We start from the raw sequence: 21,260 nt of genomic DNA, 5'->3' as shown, positions 1-21,260 counted from the left end.
GACATTACGTAGGACACAATATATAACTATAAAACACTTTGGGGAGTATTATGGCAACAAAAATCCCCCATATAGCCTTAACACACTATTGGGATCGAGTGCTTTTAGGGAGCACCTATGAAGGTCTGCACTACACACAAGGGGGAGGGTGGCCAACACCACGCCCGGCCATGTTTACACACCGTATGCAGTACTCATTTGAGGCCGAGTCGACCTAAGAGAGGCCCAAGATCGATTCAGATATTCATCACTGGTGTTGTCCATGGACGGGAATCGAACTAGGGTCGCCGGGTTCAGAGAGCAACGTGATAACCACGACACTACCGCTCCCCATCATTATAAGTAAGTTTAATAATACACTTTAACATTTGGTGAGAGTGAATTACCAAATATACAATCATAAGGTACCCATTCAATTGTAGTAGTAAAAGGTAAGGGAGAAAAACAACCTTTATTGAAGGCTGCCTCTGATCACATCATGTTATTGCTAATAAACCACAAGTTTAATTATATATATACACCACCAATAAACATTTTATACGTGGCAAAGGCATATGCAGTTGATAAACATGGTTGGTATTCTTTATTTAAAGTAGACGAGATTACTTATTTGCAAATTAAACGTTGCAAATTACGTCTGCGCAGGCAAAGTTATGAAGTATAAATTTATCATGTACAGCGTCTACCACGTGAACTCTTGGTGTTGACCTGTAGGAACCAAACTACCCACACACCCCGGGCACCTCCAGCCAGATAAGAGGCAGTTGGCCGTATGGCCCAGCGGCACAGCTATTCTATGCGCAGAAAATTTCGCGCTTCTGCCTTTCAGCCGCGGATGTCGTCTGCAGAGGTACAAACCTGCAGAGCTGTCTTCGGTGGCAGACCACGACAGCTCCTTGCGCAGCAGCTTCTCCACCGTGGTCGAGCACGCGACATCCACGGGACACTCCCCCTTGGCGTTCTTCTGGTAGGGGTCAGCGTTGTACCGCATCAGCAACCGTACCACCTGTGGCAGACGTGACATGGACGGGATTGCTCACTTCCGCCGCACAGCAGGAGGCGAGCGGCGAGTCTGCGCGTGGGCCGCCCATTATTTTGTTTACCACTTCCGTCCGCGCCTCTTTCCCACACGTGAAAAAATTGTCTTCCACAAAACCGGTCACTGAGGCCACTTGAAGTGTCGAACGCCGCTGGCACGAGGTCACGGGGCAGACCCAGGTGCCACGGGTCAACTGACTGAGATGATATATATACACACACACATTTTCAAAGGCACCACAAAATTAATTTATTGCAGATGGCTCCTACCTATTTGGTCGAAATTAAGAGGGTACAAAATGGTAACGAGACGCGGATAATTCCGAATTGGTTTAGGGTTTCTCTTAAAATATTCTTCTGAAAATAATTTGTCCAGAAGATCCATTGCTTGCTGGACTTAAATGTAATACACGCACTTCCTTTTCTAATTGTTTTCTTTGTAACTTGTCCATTTTAAAGATAATATATTTCTGACAATATTTTCATTTTTACAAATATTTCTTTCATTTAAATTCGGTTCATGTGCAACATGATAAATAACGATACAGTCCTTAATGCTCATTTTACCAGGTGAATAAACTATTGAGGAATCAAGTCTCTTTTATAAAGAAGATCTGGGGAAAAAAAAAAACACGAGAGAAATAAGGAAATGAGGGAAAACAAAAACAGATGAAAAAGTACACACTGTTGCTCATTTCGCCAATTCACTGCATATTGCTAGAATGTGGTTGAATGGGCACAAAACAACAGGAAACAAACATCTGTCGTCATACCTCCTCGTGTGTTAATCACACAAACACACTGCCCGTCGCAATAAGTGGAAGTGTCCGTAATCCATTTAGGGTTTAATGCCATTTATTCGTGTAACTACTTTTGGGGCTTGGCCACGGTGAGAAGCTCCTGTCTGGTCCTTACTCTAACCCTTCCTCGCTCAGGGCTACGTTTTTTTTGGGAAAACACAAAGATGTGGAAGCTTTAAGTGGTAGACTCGAAAATGGTCAGTGTTTTCCGATTTGAGAGAAAAGCTTGTTTTAAGCCAATACACCACAGAAGGAAGTGATGGAACACATTTTTACACAACTGAACTGCAGTTTTACGCAAGTATATAGCATGGTGTAGAATTACACAAATGTTATTTGAGTGCCACGATCACCAATCTTCTCTATTCACATCAATTAATTAGTCATTCCACTGAAATGATTGGTAATAATGGCACTGGCATGAAAGGGGAACTAACTGCGAGAAATGGAGACTGCGTAACCCAGCAGTCGTGAATTAACTCGGTAATGTTCACGTAAGAAAGCGATGTTTAGCAGAGTTAGTTTCTCCTTCTGTGTGTCAAATCATTGCATATTGAGGAGTCACATTTTAAAAACGGATCCTGGGACTTCCTTGTCAGGACATAACTAGCTACATTCAATTTTGTGTGGTTTGCATACCAAATTACGTGCACCCACTGCCACGGTCAATCAGTGTAAACAAGGTTTGCATCAACAAGGGTGTCCCATCTTGTTTATGTACAAACCACCTTGTGTGTATGTGTATCGGGCAGCAATTCTTAAAATCTTCATTCTGTGGAAATTTCATGAAGGGGTAATAAAAAATAAATTCCTGGTCTCATATTTATCATCACTCTTATATTGTTTCTTTTTTCATACAGTTTTGCTTTCAACATGAGCATAATTTCAACATTAGCATGTCATTGCTGTAAAATAACTATCATTGCAAATGATCGATTATCAGACAAATAAATTTCTGAGCATAACAATGGATTTTATTTCAAGCCTCAAACCAGGGTTATATTGCCTACCAAGGGTGTAATGATGCACTAATATGGATCCTATGCATCCATTTGCGTATGTAACAATCTATCATTTTCAATATTACATACCATCTATATTACCCCTGCTTCCACTAGAGAACAGACCAAATCGGACCGACTCCAGAACAAAATTGTGATGATAAAAATGGAAGAGGGACATCTCACTACAGGTCTAATTCCGTGTCTGAATGCTGCCCACTTAAGTACTGAGAAGCAAGCAAAAATCGCGGCCACTGTAACTATTGGATATTTTATTTTGCCGTGCGTCAGATCTTACGCCCAGGTATCCGTTGCTGGCGGCATCGTGGAGTGGGGTGTCATCGTCCAGGCCGCGGGTGTTCACGTCCGCCCCAGCAAGGAGCAGCTGCTTGGCTACAGCATAGTAGCCATGGTTACACGCCTCGTGCAGAGGTGTCCAGCCTGCAGGGTGGTGAGGGAGGGTGAAATATATACTTTTTTATGACCCACACAAACGTCTGGTTTCCTTTACATGATACTCATTGCTTTAGACGTTTACTACCTATTATCATCATTATTATTGTATGCTGTCATTATCCTGTGACGAAAGAACCTATTTCAGGTTGTAGCAGTCGCCAAGCCATCAGTGAGGCCGTTTGAAATGCTCCTCCAGGTGGCGTGACCCATCGCCCCTAGCCACATCGAGTGCTGTCCGTGAGAGCACTAGGCTGAGCGTGGATCCCACACACGGTCAGGTTTGGTTCCAGATCTCTTCTTGACACTCGACCACAGCACAAGGTAAACTGGAACGCCCCGTTGAAGACGAGCTACCTGCCCAAATAGGGCTCAGACGGCGGTGTAGGATGTCGTTCTCTCGGTTTGGGAGACTGGCGCAGGATATGGCACGGTGACATTTGTGACGGAGTCAGACCACTGGATCCCAAGGATGATAACGCATATGGAAATCTTCGAGGCACTTGGTGTTGGACACCAGTCTCCAGGTCTCCGACAAAGAGCAAGCCACTCAGGAGAGCCATGCATAGCCCTAGACAGCCATGGGTGACACGTGCAATTAAAATGAGAATTCTCTCAATTTACTACCTTGACACAAAGGACCCATTCTGACAAAATAAATTCGTAAACATTGGTTAACCACCCATTAACGTTCATGTTCCTTTTGCTCAGCTGCTAACAATGCGCCGTTATCAAGGTTCCGCTTGCAATCTGAAAAAAAAACGGTGTGAATATGAGTCCGTGAACAAGCGTCGTCACCTGCGAAGTCCTTGACGTTCACGTCAGCACCGCGCGAGATGAGCTCACGGAGTTGCCGCACCTCTCCCCGGATGGCGGCCATATGCAGCGATGTCTCTCCGCGCTCGTTGCGCTTGTTCACTTTGTCCTTGGGCCGCGCTGCACCCGTCGACCCTTTGCGCTGCCCCGTCGCCGCACCCGGGGCGCCGTCCTTCGCCACGCCGTCTATTAGCGGCAAAGACACGCGAAAGGATACCAAGTGCTTCTACTTCGCCCCCCACCCCCAACAATGCCTCAACTCAATTGTGAACGAAAGATCACAACAGTGGTCTAATAATACATTAAGCTCCATCATTATGTGCAGCTGAACGTTGAGGCCTTATCACAAATACACATCCGATGCCCTCCTATTGCAGGGTCCTTTTTGTACAACCAGAGGTATTCACTTTGCAGACCACGTGCATTCCAGCCATCACTAACCTGGACTGTTGGTACTTTCGGCAGTCATCTGTAGGAGCAATGCCATCTGCTGGCGCTCCGACAATGGATAGCCGAGGCGCAGGCCGGGCGACTGGCTCAGAAAGGCGCCCAGTTTTCGGCCACCACCGCCGCCCGCTTCCTTGCGGGCACTGCCCGAGTCTTTCCTCATCCGCTTGCGCTCAGGAGGCGCTGGCTTCTCTGCGATGCAAACACAGGCACGTGCGAGTGTGAGTGTGCGCGCGCATGTGTTGTGCGAGGAGAGCTGGAGTGTGTGTGTGTGTGCGAAAGAGAAGGCGTGTGTGCACTGTGCATATGCAATGCTCAGAATTATATGTTAAAAATACCCTTTGCACAATTATAACGGTTTTATAGCATGAAACATTCCGTGCCCTTTATACCAAGAAATAATGCTATAGGGTGTTCTTTTCATTAGTGTATTGTATATTTCCATGCTTACATGTATTATTTATATATATTAAAACCATGCTTAAATTCCAACACTAAAATTACAAAACAATGAAAATACATTACTATGAACACCTACCATTCAGTCTTAAATTGCCTGTAGCCATAACACCCAGAGTCCTTGCTTTTATGTCTTGTCATTCATCGATGCAAATTGGTCGCGTGAATGTCTCAATAAGGTATCCTAGGGTCGCTTTCCAACACTATCCTTGTGTGCAAGCTAGGATTACATGCAATGCATCTTGTGCAAATATGATATTAAATACAACAATATCACGGATCACATTTTAGACATCCGACTCCTCCTTGAGCACTCTATTTAACCAAATGGGATAGTAAAGCGGGTGGCCCTTCACCAGTTCCACACTACCAAGGATATGCCGTGTCTCAACCACGAGAGCGCCTTCTAAATATTTTATTTAAAAAAATTACACGTGACAAAGTGTGAAATATAAAACCCAGAGACCTGCATTATCTCAATGTCAATTGCAAACTTGAGCTCTGGGGCACGATGTGAATGGTCGGTGGGGGTCCGACGACCATTCATGAACGCAATTGGTTTGCTGACGGGGCATCCCAGAAAGACAGTGCAGCAAACCTACATCCAAGCTGGGCCACAGCTACCCCCACCCCCACACTCGCTTCTCTGCTGCATCCACACTCTTCTCCCAGCATGCCCTACCTCACACCCACTCTTCCCAACCCCACGCTTCGGCCCCATTCCATCCTCTCAAACTCTCCCACCCCCCACTCCATTTCCTGATGAACGGGTCACGCGCTCGCATGCGCCGACAGAAGCCCCAGAGCCCAAAATAGCTGCAGCGGCTGTGCTGTGCGCGCGCTCGCCCACTCGCTCGAGTGCCGCTTTTGATTCCTCTGGGACACGTTGCCGACTAGGCCGTGCCTAGCAGTGTACATTCAATATTTACTCCACCGAGCAGCTTGCAGATGGACAAACACACTGCTGTTGTGCCGATTGAGACAATTAAACTCTTTACCGCAATTTGGTACATATACAGCTCTTTTTTACGATCACAAACAGTAAACATTGCAAAAGAACACTCTTGTATGTCTTCAGCTGGGGCCATGGAACTAAAGTAATAATAGGAGGAAAGAGAAGGGAAAGAAAACCTTCACATGTGTACACGATTTCCAAACCACTAGAATCACTCACAATTCAAGGCTGTGCCAAAGGCCCAACCACAAAACTCAACGGATATCAAGCAAAAACATAAACCTACCATGTCTTACCAAGTCAATTTGCAGACAGGAAAAACCCAACGACCTTTAAACATAACCGACTCTTTCAGTGACTGCCAATACATATAGGCCATACAGTATGGAAATGAAATGTCGAATAATGATGCTTTTTCAAGATAATAGAATAACATTCCTGAGATTTTTTTTGCACAGCATTACCTCGAGACGGATATTAAAATGTCGTAATTGGTTATGAGACAAAGCACACCGGCATATTATCACCAAGATCCATACCTTGCTGCTTATACAGAGAATGCATTATTCATAGTACAATACCCTGACAAACACCCAGAAAAAATGTCAATGTGCATCGTGAATCTCAGGCACATGAGCAGCACACAAGAGCACATGGAAGCACTTAATATGCCACTTACAGCTGGGCAAATTTTTCCTAGGCTGGACTAAAACCTCTGGCAATCAGTGAGCACCATCTCATTAATAGACGTCTGCAGACAAAATCAGCTCACTACTTCCTGTCGTGATCAGGCGATCCGTACATCTGTATTCAGCAGAGACGGCGGCGTAGAGAAGGCCAACCTACAAACCCATCTCTTATCGGCTCTTAATGAAATAATAAAAGAACAGCAGGAGTTGGGTCTGCAAATAAACAACTGTGTACTTTAAAGCATCGCATGAAAACGGTAGCCTGCAAATGCTGAATTTTGAACATTGAAAGAGGAGTTCAAGCAACACGAAGACGAAACTCCACCGCATTCAGCAGAACCAAGATGCCCACCAATAATACATATTTTGGTGTAACAATTTTTAAACCCTTTAAAACAAAACTCAAATCACTGATTGTAGATATTTTGGATAATCTACATGACAAAATCCTTGCATCAACGGAATACCAAGTTACAATTTCATGGCTTGGGAACAAAATAAAAGGCGTAAATAAAACTGCAATTCAGAGTACAACAACAATAGCAGTGAGTGGTTCACAACAATCAGGCAAATATACAGGGTCCTCGAAATACGGGCAAAATATAGTGCCCCGGGCATAACCGATTAACAAAACAGTATTGTTTCCAAGAAAGACCACATTTGACCCATTTACAGCTTGTAACGTTATTTGTCTTGAAAATTTCACAAAATAAATAAGGCTGCATAGCAGCAATGTAAAGATACACCACTGAAACCACCAATAATCAGAATCTATATTTAGACTGTGGAGAAATCCGATGAGCTATGATGCTCTTTTTCACAGACGTCCAGTGTGTCCAATCACCAGTTCTAAAACTAAATCCAATGCTACAGTGGTTACAGTGCAGTTCAGTAGTAATCTGACACTGCCCAACACTTGACTTTTCTGCACAACAAGGGAGATGCATTGCTTTGTAAACAGTTAAAACATTTTGCTTCGGGAGTGCAGGCTTTCAAATGTTTTTTCAAATTTTTTAAGGGTTCCCCATCTCCCCCCCCCTCTTTAATACCTCATATGCAGGACGTAACATGTCTGCTCCAATTATTTCGAGGACACCGCATTCACAAAACCACAAAAGTCCCAATATTGCGATAATTAAAGCAGCGTGGGCTAATGAAGGCACTGGAAAGGCGAGGAAATGCGACCGTGAATATGGATAAGGGATTGGGGGGGCCAGTCAGTGTCCGCGATCAAAGTACCTGTGTGCGTTTTGTAAGACGGCGAAGAGATGTTAGAAGTCGAACGGTCGAGCCACGAATCGTTCGAACGTTCACAGTCAGAGTCTGGTCATCACACGGAAGGTTTCGAAATGGGGGGGAGGGGAGGATGGACAGATGTGTGGAAGGAGGTGGTGAGAGTGCATAGGGAAGGGTGGGGGATGGCGGCGGGGGGGGTATGGGGCCGAGGTGAGGGAGAAGTGTGGGATAAGGGGTGTGGGGCAAGGGGTGGGAATGAAAGCAACACAAAAAACCCAAAAACCAAAAAACCGGTGAATGTCTAGGAGTCCATACAACTGTGCGCCCCAAAGCAACTGTACCAAAAAATGTCTGGAAATCATGTTTGCGAAAAACACAACTCGTGGTGGACTCAAATTCTCACGCGACCCGCGTTTAAAAATAATCTTTGTGCACATTTCACTTGGCAATGGTTACATGATGCAACGCGTGGCTTAAAACGGCAACATTCTAACAAACATCAAAACAGCCATTCGCCGAGCAAGACATCAAGCTCGCTGCGTGTTTCGGCGAATGCCTTTCGGCAAATCGATGTAAACAACACACCAGGAATTGACCACAACCTCGCGACGTGGGTCAACCAGGTTGATCAAAGGTTATCTTGTGCAGGAGACGAAATCCACCAAATCTAATTTACATTACTAGTATGGCGGTCATCTGTTATTGTCAGAGGTCAGGTAGAAAATGTATAAACAACTATTTTCCATCTGTTAAGACTAATGGTGCTTCCTTGCTGCTCTTCACCCTAATGCATCCTGTGGAAAGCTCAACTGTTATTACACTTTTTCTTGTATCCTGCCCAACACTTAGGTCTAATGTTTACTTTGAACTTCTAAGCACTTGCGGTTGTTCGTATTTATAACCATGTTTTTTCTAACGAAAAGGAAAACCAGAAAGTGAATAGGAAATAAAGAAATAAGACCACTGAAATTACTGGGAAGAATAAGATTACAGGGCCTGATGGCGCAGGCCTGCAACGAGCACTTTTAAAAAAAATTTCCACATTGCTGTTGCCCATTACGGTATACCAACGTACAGTATATCTATAATTTGTTCATGGACATAGAGGCCTGGAATGGGTCATAAAACAGACAACATCCCATCGTGTGGTCACACGACTGGCATTCTACAAAACCACAAAAGCTACCAAACTGGGTTAAGAAATATCAGCTTCGCGATATACAACCACAACTTATTCCAACTTCCTTTCAGATCTATATCAAAGAACGGTCCGGCCTGTATTTTCTTTTTCATCTTCTTTCTTCCATTTTAGACAGTGTTACAGTGCAGCAGGCTTTTTTTCCCTCCATATCCTGCCGGCTATAAGTACAACATTGCTCAGTAGAGTTGTGTAAAAAATATAAACGGAGGCCATTACCTTGCCAACATAGCCATTCAAGTTAAGCTTAAGAAAGCACCATCACATATAAAAGGAACAACTTAAACGTTCTAAACTTATGTCCATAGGCCAGAATCAACAGATGACACACAACAATGACTACTTATCTACATGTCAGAAGCTCTACATTGAAACTGAAATAGCCATCAAAATAACCTCTTTGAAAAGTTAAATTGCAGTATGTAATGTATGCCGGTTTCACCATGGTGCAATTCCCGTTCTGCATACCAATGTGTGCTTTGCTTTGTAGACAACAGCACGCCAATGGATAAGCAAATGTTGTTGTGGCTTGAGAAGGGGCACTTGCAGAGATTAATAGAAAACCTGCAAAGCATGCCAACATCCCTGTACAACACAATTTTTGATGCAGCTCCCACACTCGGGGGAAAACTCAACAGATTTCAAGCGCATTCGTATGATGAAATCGGTTCAACCGTGAATTGCCACTGGCGGTAGAGAACAGTCATGTGCAACTCGCAGGCATTCCCGCAGGCCCAAAAGCTGAAACAAGCTCTCGTTAAGCCGAGGCTTTTGAGTGCAACGGTTACCAGAATCAGAGTTGTTGTGCTGGTGACTGTTAGGGCTGCTGGCGAAAGGAAGCTTGCGTTTGGATGTTTTATCTTTCCCATCCTTTTCCAGTTCACCACGATCCAACTTGGGTATCCGGTTTTCGCCAGCTTTCTCCTTATCCTTAATAATTAAATGAACGTTTAACAGAGTTACAATGAAAAACAACCTTGTACAATAATTACAAACGTCATCGCACAGTAGAGCTGTAATAATAAAAAAAATCACACTACATATGACTATGAATGAATTGTTAACTTTGAGGGTTAAAGACATTTCTATGATAAGTGAAGTTATTAGTAACTTGACAATGTTATTAAACACTCAAGACTTGGTACATTATGCAAATAATCATTTTAGTTCCAGAAGAGGTGCATTGTAGTCCGCTGATCTTAGGTCACCATCAAAATGAATTTGAGCAAAAATTGCCATCTGACTGTGGACTGGTTTCATCCTTTTTAGGACTTATCAGTACAGCATGTTGATCAATGCTCAACGCTGTAGAGTCTGCCTCTAGAAAACATTTTGATTCCTCACTTCCACACCATAGGGAGATTGTGCATTTTTTATGTTGTGATTGGGTTTTTATAATAGTTTACAGATTCGATTAATGTTATTTATCACACCACTCTCAAAGCAAGTTACAAAATTATAACATCACAAAATGATGCCAAAAGCGAACATCAAATTGTAGAACTGGCGTTGGGATCCAAATCTGTTCAAAGATATATTTTAAAATACATTAAAAGCACACACTGTCGAGTTGATATATTGCTCGTGTGGGCCATATATCTTAACATAAAAGATAGCGCTGTCAAGTAGTGTGCATGGCGATGCAATGATAGTGTAATGATATGCAACTTCAGGGTTAGGCCTCCATCCCTTTAGCAAAGGCACACAACAATAGCTTCAAATATATTCAGTTACTCATGACCTCAATATGCATTCATTTCATAGGGTTGTTTCCGAAGCTTCAGTTACACACACCGATATAATACATTCGACTAATCAGAGTTTAGTAGCTTGTAGGATATATTTGTTTAAACAATAAGAACTTTAAAAAAACGAGACATAACCCTCAATGGTTTGAAAGGCAAGAAGCAACGAGCGAGCATTCGGGTAGAGACTCACCAGAGTGAGTCTCAACACCAGGAATTCATTTTGGCTGCACTGTCAGGGCCGGTTGATCTGGGCTGGGCAGTAGGGAAAAGTCCGGCAGAACTGGTTCTGGTGAGAATGCAGGGGGGCTTCTCAGTCTGCCACCCGTGGGGGAGGGGCAGGGGTTAGGACTCGAGTGGGTACAGAGGCCAATTCAAATTGTTGGAAATCCGAGCTTCCTCGCCTGAAACTCAACCGCAATCACTGGCGTGGAAGTTCAGTGCATGAGCCATCCCTCACCTCCTCTTTTCGTATGCGGCGCAATTTGCCAATAAGGCTGGTTAGTGGCTCACTTTGTTCCTAAAAAGCTCTCTTTAAAAAAAAAGATGCTGGTTTGGCCGCATACTCATGAGCCATAGAAAATGGATTAGTGACGCTTTGCAAGGTAATTTGCCGAGTCTCACCTTCTTGTTCTGTTTTTCCATAATATTGCTGTTGGTGCTGGGTGCCTTTCCCAGAGGTTTTTCCACCATGTTGCTGTGGCTTGCTGCGCTCTCAGACTGTGTAGTCCTTGAGAGGCCAAACTTGGGCATCTTCCAGCGATCGCTTCAGCTGCCGGACTCACACGTCCGCAACATCATTGTCCACCGTCTGTCAGAATGGCGAATGATGAAGAAAAAAAAATATGGGTGCTTAGTGCCAAATTCACGGGCAATCGCAAAAACACAACCCCTTACCACCAGTGCTCTCAATACATTCCCAGGGCAAATATGATGAGCATTTTTACTGTACATCTGGTCAAATGTTTAAATCTTTTGTCGGCTGTCGTTTCAAGTTGTGGAAGCCTTCGATAACCGAAATGAACCACCTTAAAATGGGCCCCCCCTCCCTCTGCTCTCTCACTGCAATAATTTACCATCCAATTGAAATGCCACATTTCTCAAAGACCCCATGGAAATTTAGGCACGCACCCATTATAATAATGTGGGTAAACTACGCTGGCTCTGTAACGACAGCGTATTTGGCCAAGGATAAGTGCAGCTGCAGGATGCAAAGCATAGTAGAACATTTGAATGGCTTCATAAAAAAAGCTGAACAAAATTGTTTTAATTAAAAAATATACTGTGAACCTTTAATTCTGTAACAACAGAGCGCGCTGGCATTTTACTTGAAAATCCGTTACCTCTCTCAGAGAGAGATACTGAGCATTCACAACATTGATTTTTTTCCCCCTCCAGAACTTACTTCCTAGAGACACCACCGACCCGGGGTCTCTAGACAAACGGTGTTTTTCATTTGTTGAGCCCGGGCTAATTAAAGGTAGAGAAAACAGCAGCGGGTTTTGTAAGGTCTCCAGACTCGTTCGTGTCAATGAACGTAAGGGGGGGGGTAAACGTGTGTTTTGAATGAACGGCGATGACGCACAATCCCATGGAGGCCAGGCCACAATTCGCAAGGCCATGCTGTAAACGGCACTGTACACGTCTCGCGGTGGCTCAAATTGATAAATCGAACGCATGATAAAATGTGCGCAGATATTTCGTGCGAATGCCAACAACACAAACGGTGAGAGGCCCTACTAAAATAACAGTAAGAGCGTATTTTTCCTTGTTATTCTATTTTGATTACGTTCCTAGAAATATGGAGACAGAGAGGGAAAGGAACGGTAGATGCGGGTTTTCACATTACTGCTCACAAGCATTGACTGTAAATTCAGGCACAGGCTCTCTTGATCTCCACTCTGCACACAGTCTCCTTGGGAACTGCCCTGGCTATACAGAACACGACGATGCCTGCCTGCCTCTTTGTCAGTCGTGTTTTGGGCAAGGTAATTTCATGTTTTAGTGCTCCACGACATTCTATAATGTATAGATCTTAAATTAAAACCCCAACTTGCCACTACGTCGTGACCTTAAAATACACACACACACCCTGCGCTGTACGTGCCATTATTAAAACATAAAAGCACACTCCTACACACACAGTATATATATACAAACAAGCACACACAAAAATACTGTGCCGACATGTACTTTAAGGGTGATTGGATCTGTAAGTGTGATATTAAAAGCACACTCAATGTTATTTGTTTCAAAATATCATGGTAACTCCTATAGTCAAATGCTTGTATTCTATTACATTAGCACTGTAAACAAAATGGGTCAGACCGGTTTGCATTTTAGCACCTCGCTCTCAAATCTATTCACCTATCTCCTATATACATACGAGGATAAAGCAGTGCATTTCAAGGGTTTAAATACAGTATGTCGAAAAAGGAATACACTATGACTTAAGCTATAAGCTTCTACAACCACGATTTCCATACGAACTTTCTGTAGAAATGTAATTTACTGCACAAATTCAGACCTTATTTCCATACAGACAAAACCTTCAAGAACACAGAAGAGGCCTCCATTAATCCTTCCAGGCCTTGACACTCCCCGAGGCCTTCTGTGTACCTAAAAACACCGACCTTGAATGAGCAAGGCTCCAAACACACAACATACACTAAAACTGTCATTTACCATTCCCACATATTTTAAGCTCCAATGGCTGAGGCTTACATCTAACGCCACAAGCAGACTCTGCATTCTGCCAGCCAAAACAATGTCAACATCAACCACAATTGATCACATCCAACGAGAGTGTGAGACTTGACGGTAACAAACTTTCGTCAATGTGAATATCCCACCACCCCTAGGACCGTTGCAAAACGAATCCAGGTCTGTAAATGCAACCTCTCGGCTGAGTAGAGATAGATTATTTTTCAATGAATATTTGATTCTTCAGCTCATGATACGTGCATGAAATTGTGTGTGTGTGTGAGGATAGATGTGTTACTTATTCGTATATATTCTATGTAATGTGCTCATGTCACCACCTCTGCAAGCCACTGCGGCCACTATACTTTTCACGACAATGCAAATAAAAATAATCGATTCTTGAATTGAATCACAAACGAACCATAGCAATTCATTAATTTACGGGGGTGGGGGTATAGCATCATTCCACCCATGATATTTTACCCTCCTAGTTTATTGACAAGAACCTCACAAGATCGATCCAATTACGTTGCTTTAACATGTACAGAGGTACGGCATATTTTTTTGTGAACATATAAGATGATGCAATGTTGTGTACAGAAGTGAAGAGAGAGGCGGTAAAGAGCTATGTTTCTGAATGGCATACTTGGATATAAGACACTCGATCAAAGTGGATTTAAAGTGGTGAAACTTATTGATTAGTCTTGATTTTAATGATAATAAAGATTAATACAGAAGCCACAAGATGTTTGCATTAGAGTATAAGCATTTCTTTAGAAAGATGTTTAAAAAAATACAACTCGGGTAAAAAGTAGGTTAACGATGTAACAGAATTCTTTCTGGAATATTCTCAGCTATTTCGCAATTTGTGTCTGGGGAAACAATCAACACTGTACAACTATTTTAGCCTTTGACCCTACACTATTCCCAACAAAGCATTCAAAACGGTACATGGCGTTCCATTCTGCCGAGGATTATAATATCCACCACTTTATTTGGAATTAAAATTAGCTTATTCCTCGATAACTATTCCTGATCAGCTTTATGTGAAAACGCAACAAAGGCTGCCTTGGAGAAATAATACGTTGTCTACGTAATCTTTTCTATGAATGTGCGTGCCACCAATGTGAAATTTACCACACATTTAAACTCCAAACACACCACTACAGCTCCAAGGAACGCTTCATAATCTTCAGTTTTATGTAATCTATTGAGAAGAGAAGTTTGGCTGTTTTTATTTTCTTTGCAAAATCTTAACAAACCGGGTTGTAACGCAATGTCATTAGTGCAGTAAAAGTTCCAAATCATGCATTCGACCACCTACATTGGGAGTTCTATTGCAGTTAATTAATGAAACCTCCCCCCCCCACTTTCAACAAAGGACAATATTTTACTAAAATCTGATATCTTAATAGTAGGAAATAGCACATACATACTACAGTAAACTGGTGCGCAAAATATCTCATCTTAAAAGCACATCACATGATGTTACAGATTTCCTGAGTTTGTTTACGTAATGAAAACTGTGGCAGGAAATTGCAATTTAGCTTACTTGGTTAAGCCAAATAGAAATATTTATTCAGGCTTTCGAATATTTCCCTTAAGAACAAATGGCACAATGTAGAGATGTGTTTTTAAAAGTACTTTTGTCTTTAAAACAACCCCTTTGTTTTAATTCCAAGCTTTCTTCAGTGTGGAAAACTGAACATCACCGCCAGCCTTTAGGAAGGCAACGGAGAGAACATGTTAACGCTTCACGTTGTTGTTTATCTAGGAGGCTGCATATTTTATAAGGACTGTGATATAGTTGGTTTAGAACTGTTCCATAACCCACATCTTCTTATCTGTGTGACCATTACTCTGACTAAACTTCGAAGCCACCGAAATATTAATTGCTTTCATTAGCAAACAGAAATGACATTAATTTCAGTGTTATTATACCAGTTACTTCCAGGGAAGAGGGTTTTTGATGGCTTTGCTAAATATTTTCAAACCTAATTTTCTCTTTTAAAGTGATATTTTAATGTTTAGCAGTCTGTGATAAAAGCAAATGGATGCTGTCATCCTTAAGGGCACCACAGACAGGATGTCTTCTGCATTGTCCACACTGAAGGCAATACTTTTATTTTAACTTGCATTGGCAACATTAAACAAACCAAATTACAGTTTTCAGCTTCATAATGATATATGCCTAAATGATCAATTACATTATTTACCATCAAATAGATGCAGTATTTCACTTTTAGAACATATACCAAAAAGATCAATTGTGTAAAACAAGGGACAAAATGCATGGTGATGTGTGGACAGTTTTCAATGGGAAGTCCTGACGACAACAAGACTGCTACACTGAGTAAACACGATAAATGGCAATGTGCAGTACCTGTAAAAGTCAACTCTACGTTCAGTAAAGTCTGCCACGTTTAAATGCTACTGTACAGTGAGACACCAATCACCTATCTACTGTACGGATTGCTTCGATTTCCTTGTGGCACCCACACTCTTTCCAAAATAAACTTTATATGATGGGCAGAGAGGATATAAACTGCTGTACACTCACATTAATGGTGATGAAGACGTTTTAAAATACATAAAATACACAAAAATGTTGCCCATTACCTTTTATTCTATTTAAAACTACTATGCTAACAGTGGCCGTAATGGCAAAACTTATTAAACAATTAGACTGCACTCTTCCAGAAAGAAAAAAAGTACCTTCTCTCTCCTTGATAGCACGTTGCTAAATTTAACCGAAACACTAAGAGAAACAATTAAATCACGATGACTCTAGGTACAAGACAGATTAAAGCTTTCCGGAATGCGGCCTTGTACAAGCAGACAGAGCTTCTAGTCAACAAGACTGGCTTTATAACGGTAGCTCATCTCTCATCTTCCATCCAGAGGCTACTCTCGGCCGAATACAGGGGGGGCCACCACCAGGAAAACATCAGCCCTGACGTGTGCCTCGAATCGTAAGCTCAGATTATAGAAGCCATGCAAGCTGCCATGTGGGTAAATCCTGATGGAGAAAAAACCCTGTCAACTCTAGATGTCGTCTCATGTGGAGTAAAGTTCTGCAAGCTGTCCTACATATCATAAAAAGGTCCAGACAGCAGAATAGGGCTTTACACTTTACCATTGCTTGCAAACTTGCATTTTCGATACAAGTTATTGTCGATAGGGATTCATTACCTGGTTAATAAAAGAACAGTCGGCTTGATTCTAGTACTATATGCTTTGAGCACATGGCGAATTGAGCAAGGAAATCTTAAAAGTCTTGCCACAAAACCAGTAGTAACACTATAACGAAAAGCCGAAATCATGGCCGAGGTTCAATCTTTCGAAAAACCTACACTGAAGAAAACCTTCCTTTTTGAACATTTCAAAGCATATTTTTGAATCTTGAAAAATGCATGTTTAATCCATTTAAAAAAAACAGACGATGCATCAGGAGTTTCAGTACAACATTACAAAGCAAGCCCAACACTGCACAGAACTGTATTGAAATGAAACAATGGAGAACACTGTATGCACAAATGTGCAATCACTGAAATGTTCTCGTGGAATGCTAAACGCGTAAATGCAAGTTTCGCTAAGCGAAGGCGGGCAAAATAAATACGGGGCACATATGTGTACGGAATTCTTCATCAACATGAATGTTAACATGAGGGCCAAATACCAGCAAGTTGCTATTGAAGTAGCCAGTAATAGCATTGTTATCATGCCATGGCAGTGCTTTGCCTAATCGTACAAAGGAGGGCTCAACACGGGTATAGCGACTGTGTGCCCTCCGTTCCTCATGGACGTGTTGGGCCTACTCAGCAACAACCGCAGTACGAATCCTGACTGCTGATAATGGATGCACGTAGCCTGGATTACAGCCACACTACCGGGCCTCATTCGACCTCTGTTGTACCCCCCCCCACCTTCATTCCACGACCACTGCCGTTTCCCCAAGACTACGAAATAACAGTGCAGCAGCACGTAATGTGGGTTACAAAGAGTAGAGATCTATCTAGATTTGTTCAGAGTGCTGCAAGTTTCCTGCCAAGGCTGTGCTTGTGCGTCATTCTATTTAAAAACAAAGGTGCTATGAACAGCTGCAGCACCGCACACAAAAAACCGATGCGGCTGGTGTGTTAATGCTGCTGCCATCTCACTGTACCAAACTTGAATGTCAATGTTGCATAACGGACCTGTATCTTACCAAAAAAAATCACACCGCTGCACACAACGTTCACAATATTTACAAAAGCAATGCACAGTTAAGGTGGGAGACATTCTTACACGCTAAAGATCTCTACACGGCTCATCGTTATGCATTTTGCAAAAGCTTAACAAGCATACAAGGACATGGTTGTATGGGACAGAAAACGGTGCAGGGCATTGAGACATAAATGCTGCTTTCTACATACTATAAAGTTCGTTGGCAGACATTTTAAAAAAGCTGTTAATGTGTAACACCAATGCCATTAAACTGGGACAAACAGTTACTGTACACAAACGAGATACTGTACTGCCTTTTGACACCTAAGTTTATGGAACAAATATAAGGCATGTATGGAAAACTGGGTGTAGCGATTCATTTTTTGCTTCACGTGTGAACCAATAATTGGTTCAAGTGCTGAAGGTTTTATAGCCCGTGTACAAGTTACTGCCTGCAACAGAAAATCCACTGGCATGCAAAAATCGCACGTATTAAAGTTCAGCTGAAGACAGAAAAACCCTCAAGTTTATTCTTTCACAAAGCATGGCAAACTGAAAGTCTCAAAACGGAATACATTAGGACCAATTGCCTGGAAAACACAATCGAAGACCAACTCTCAACTTGAATTCTGTGCATTAAAAAACACCTTCCCATCTAACTAAATGTTGTTATTTTTAAGACAATGAGGCACGGTACTTGTATTTTCAGCGACCAAGTACTTCCGTGGTCTTGAGGTTTTGTGTGATTCTGCAATCGTTCGAGGTGTAAATATATCACGATTCCACAGGCCGGCATTGAAAGTCAAGGGGCAGGATTCATGTTTGAAAGATAACCTACGAATGAAAGTCATCCTAGCAAATAAAGAGCGGTGCTTTAGCGCCAAATAAATTGTTCAGACAGGGCCCTAGATGCTTTTGTACCTCTCCTATGCATTAGCAAACTGAATTTTTAAGAATACAAATGAAAGTGTCTGTGAGAAAGTCCCACTGCGATGCTATCTAAACCAGTGAATGCATGCTCGTTAAAACACAACCATAGCAAATAAAAAAAACACGTTTCTGAAGGAAAGCTGTTCAGTATTTTTTCTGTTTGTTTACAATGCTGCACACACAACAGAGGCAATATAAGATTCCAACATTACATGTGTGCGCTTTAGAGCTACCGTTAAACGATGACAACACGTACTGTATGGGCCTTCCACACTCCATGCCATCCTGCCAACATGCCAAAACGTGACAGCGTTCCACTTTACATCCCATCACACGAGGATGACCATCTAAGAAGCACTGCAGCACCCACAAAGGCCCCGATAAATCTATTCAATCCGGTCAACATGATGAAACGAGAAAATTACCACAACGGTGATCTCAAGGATCTCCACTTTAATAAGACGGTGGCGCGGATAATAAAAAAAATCCAGGCACCAGACCCAACAAACGAGCCGGCTGGAAAAATCATCATTCGTTGACCTTTGCGCGTTAACCTATCTGGAATGGCTCAAAAACGTCTCAATCCTCATATCATGTATACGCACAACCCCTTTGTAAATCCACTGCTGGATGAGGGCCTTCCCAAATCGTGCTGTTCGTAGGGAGGGAGGATTACCATACTTCACTAAACTGGCCATCACAATGAGCCACGGCAAAGAAAGAGCCCTCTCACATAGCAAGCATTGCACGACTCAGAGACAACCTCAAAAGGAACCAACACTGCCCCCCCCCCCCTTTTATGTCCACACCGCGCCGGTGGTCGACAGCTGCCTGCTGCTAATGCAGTCGCTTGCTGTGGCTTCTGATGTTCACATAAACGCCACCTTCAATCCATAAAAAATAAATAAAAACGTCGCTTAAAAATAGCAGCCACCACCATCACCACCATCGGATACTTCGCCGCGGCAAAGCACGAAGAAAAGTGCGCATTGCCTACCCAATGCTTCGACCCCGTTCCCGTCTAAACATCTCTCTCATACTCCACGACCGGCCTCACGATATCGCTTTTCTCCCTCGACTTTAATAAGAGGTCGTGCGACGTGGACGGAGGAGAGAGAGACGGAGACCGATAGACACCAACACCACCACGAATCCCGGGCCTAGCGAACCCCCCCAACACCACCACTTCCTTCACAACAGCCAAGGCCTCATCGCCAGCCGCGCTCACAAACAAATCGTCAACAAACGCGGTCCTGGCGCTGTCAAAACACAACCCCGAGTCGTCGGCGAGTACAAACAACATCTTAACGTCGCTTCTGATGCGACAAAAGCGAGATTTGTGTCTCTTTTAGTCGTTCCCGTCGCCTCGCTCCCCGTCTGTGTGTTGCGGGCAGGGCCTAGTCGTGGCGACAAGCCTCGGACTTGCCATCTTTTCCTGGCCGCGACGCTCCGCCGCTCGGCGCCCTCCCGCCGTCTCTCCTCCTCCTCTTCTTCTTGTTTAATTATTTAACATCTTATGTTGATTCCGTCTTTATTTTTTTACATTATTCTCTCGTATTATCGCGCTGTCTCTCGTTGCTTTAGTTGACGCGGTCTCTACCCCCCCCCTCCTCCTCTCTCACACACAACAACCACCAACCCCCCCCCGCGCGCTCCCCCACTTCTGTTACTCCTCCTCCCCCCACCACCACCTCTTCACCATCACCAACCTCCAGCCCCCCTTCCTCCTCCTCCTCCTTTCACAGAAAACGTAATAAAAATGTAGAACGCCGATGACAGCGCGGCGCAGGGCTGCGGCAACAACAGCAGCAGCAGCAGCAAGGCAAAACAGTAGCAGCAGCAGCAGGCAACACCACCACGCCGTACCCTTCTCGCTCCCGAGGCGCGGCCGCGACGCGAGTTCCCGCGACGGGAATGGGGATAAAAACACACGCGCGTACACGCACGCACGCACATACACATAGAGACGCGCGCACGTACACACACGCACGCACACACCACCACCACCACACACCGTAATCAAACGCCATCCGACTCCACTCTCACCGCCGCGACGACCCGACGACTACGGCACGAGCCTCGTGATTGGTCCGCCGGACGTCACGGCGGGGCCACGATGTAACGACCGCTCCGATTGGATGATGGCCTCGCAGTGGGCGTGACTAATCAACCCCCCCCCCCTTATTCTCCCCTCCCCCCCATCGAGTAGGTAAATAAATTATTAAATGCGGGGAGGGGGGTGGGGAGGTGGGGGGTGCGGACGGGAATGGGGGTGGGGGAAGAGGGGAGGGGCTGATGCGTATGGGGCGGAGGGGGGTTTACACAACAGATAAGGTGGGGGGTGGGGGGGGGCGTAGATGCCGTCTATTGGTTGACGATCCCGTCACGTGACGGACGAGGAGGCGGGATACGCGCTGCCTACCAATGAGGGTCCTGCGCACTAGGGGGGAAGTAAGGCAGGGAGGGCGCGCGCTTGGCGGAGGGGCGGGGCCATTGTGTAGGTATGGGTTGGAGGGGAGGCGGGTGGATGATGTGGGGGGTAGGGTACGGGTGGGTGGTGTGGGGGGTTCGGGTGGGTCGTGTG

General features: G+C 43.9%; 1 protein-coding gene across 5 annotated transcripts in view; it reads right to left on the bottom strand.

Moving 5' to 3' along the window:
- The window catches only part of ANKRD11 (ankyrin repeat domain 11), a 36,692-nt gene extending 15,927 nt beyond the window's left edge, over positions 1–20,765 (bottom strand). The window contains exons 1-8 of one of the 5 annotated variants that reach the window (XM_078606493.1): positions 20,691–20,765; positions 11,462–11,648; positions 9,881–10,022; positions 7,898–7,981; positions 4,550–4,747; positions 4,091–4,294; positions 3,138–3,280; positions 859–1,006 (exon numbers count right to left, since the gene is read on the bottom strand). In XM_078606493.1, coding sequence (XP_078462619.1) covers positions 859–1,006; positions 3,138–3,280; positions 4,091–4,294; positions 4,550–4,747; positions 7,898–7,981; positions 9,881–10,022; positions 11,462–11,590 — 1,048 coding nt within the window. In that variant the 5' untranslated portion in view covers positions 11,591–11,648; positions 20,691–20,765. Of the gene's footprint in view, positions 1–858; positions 1,007–3,137; positions 3,281–4,090; positions 4,295–4,549; positions 4,748–7,897; positions 7,982–9,880; positions 10,023–11,461; positions 11,649–12,242; positions 12,363–13,364; positions 13,387–20,542 lie in introns of those variants that run through there. The other 4 variants (XM_078606492.1, XM_078606495.1, XM_078606494.1 and 1 more) reach the window with 4 other exon arrangements.
- Between the last annotated feature and the right edge of the window lie 495 nt (positions 20,766–21,260).

This window comes from Lampetra planeri, chromosome 26 (genome assembly GCF_965212315.1).
Source record: "Lampetra planeri chromosome 26, kcLamPlan1.2.h2, whole genome shotgun sequence".
Taxonomy (NCBI): Eukaryota; Metazoa; Chordata; class Hyperoartia; order Petromyzontiformes; family Petromyzontidae; genus Lampetra; species Lampetra planeri.
The sequence above is the reverse complement of the archived record's forward strand: the minus strand, read 5'-3'. Positions and strand labels throughout refer to the sequence as shown.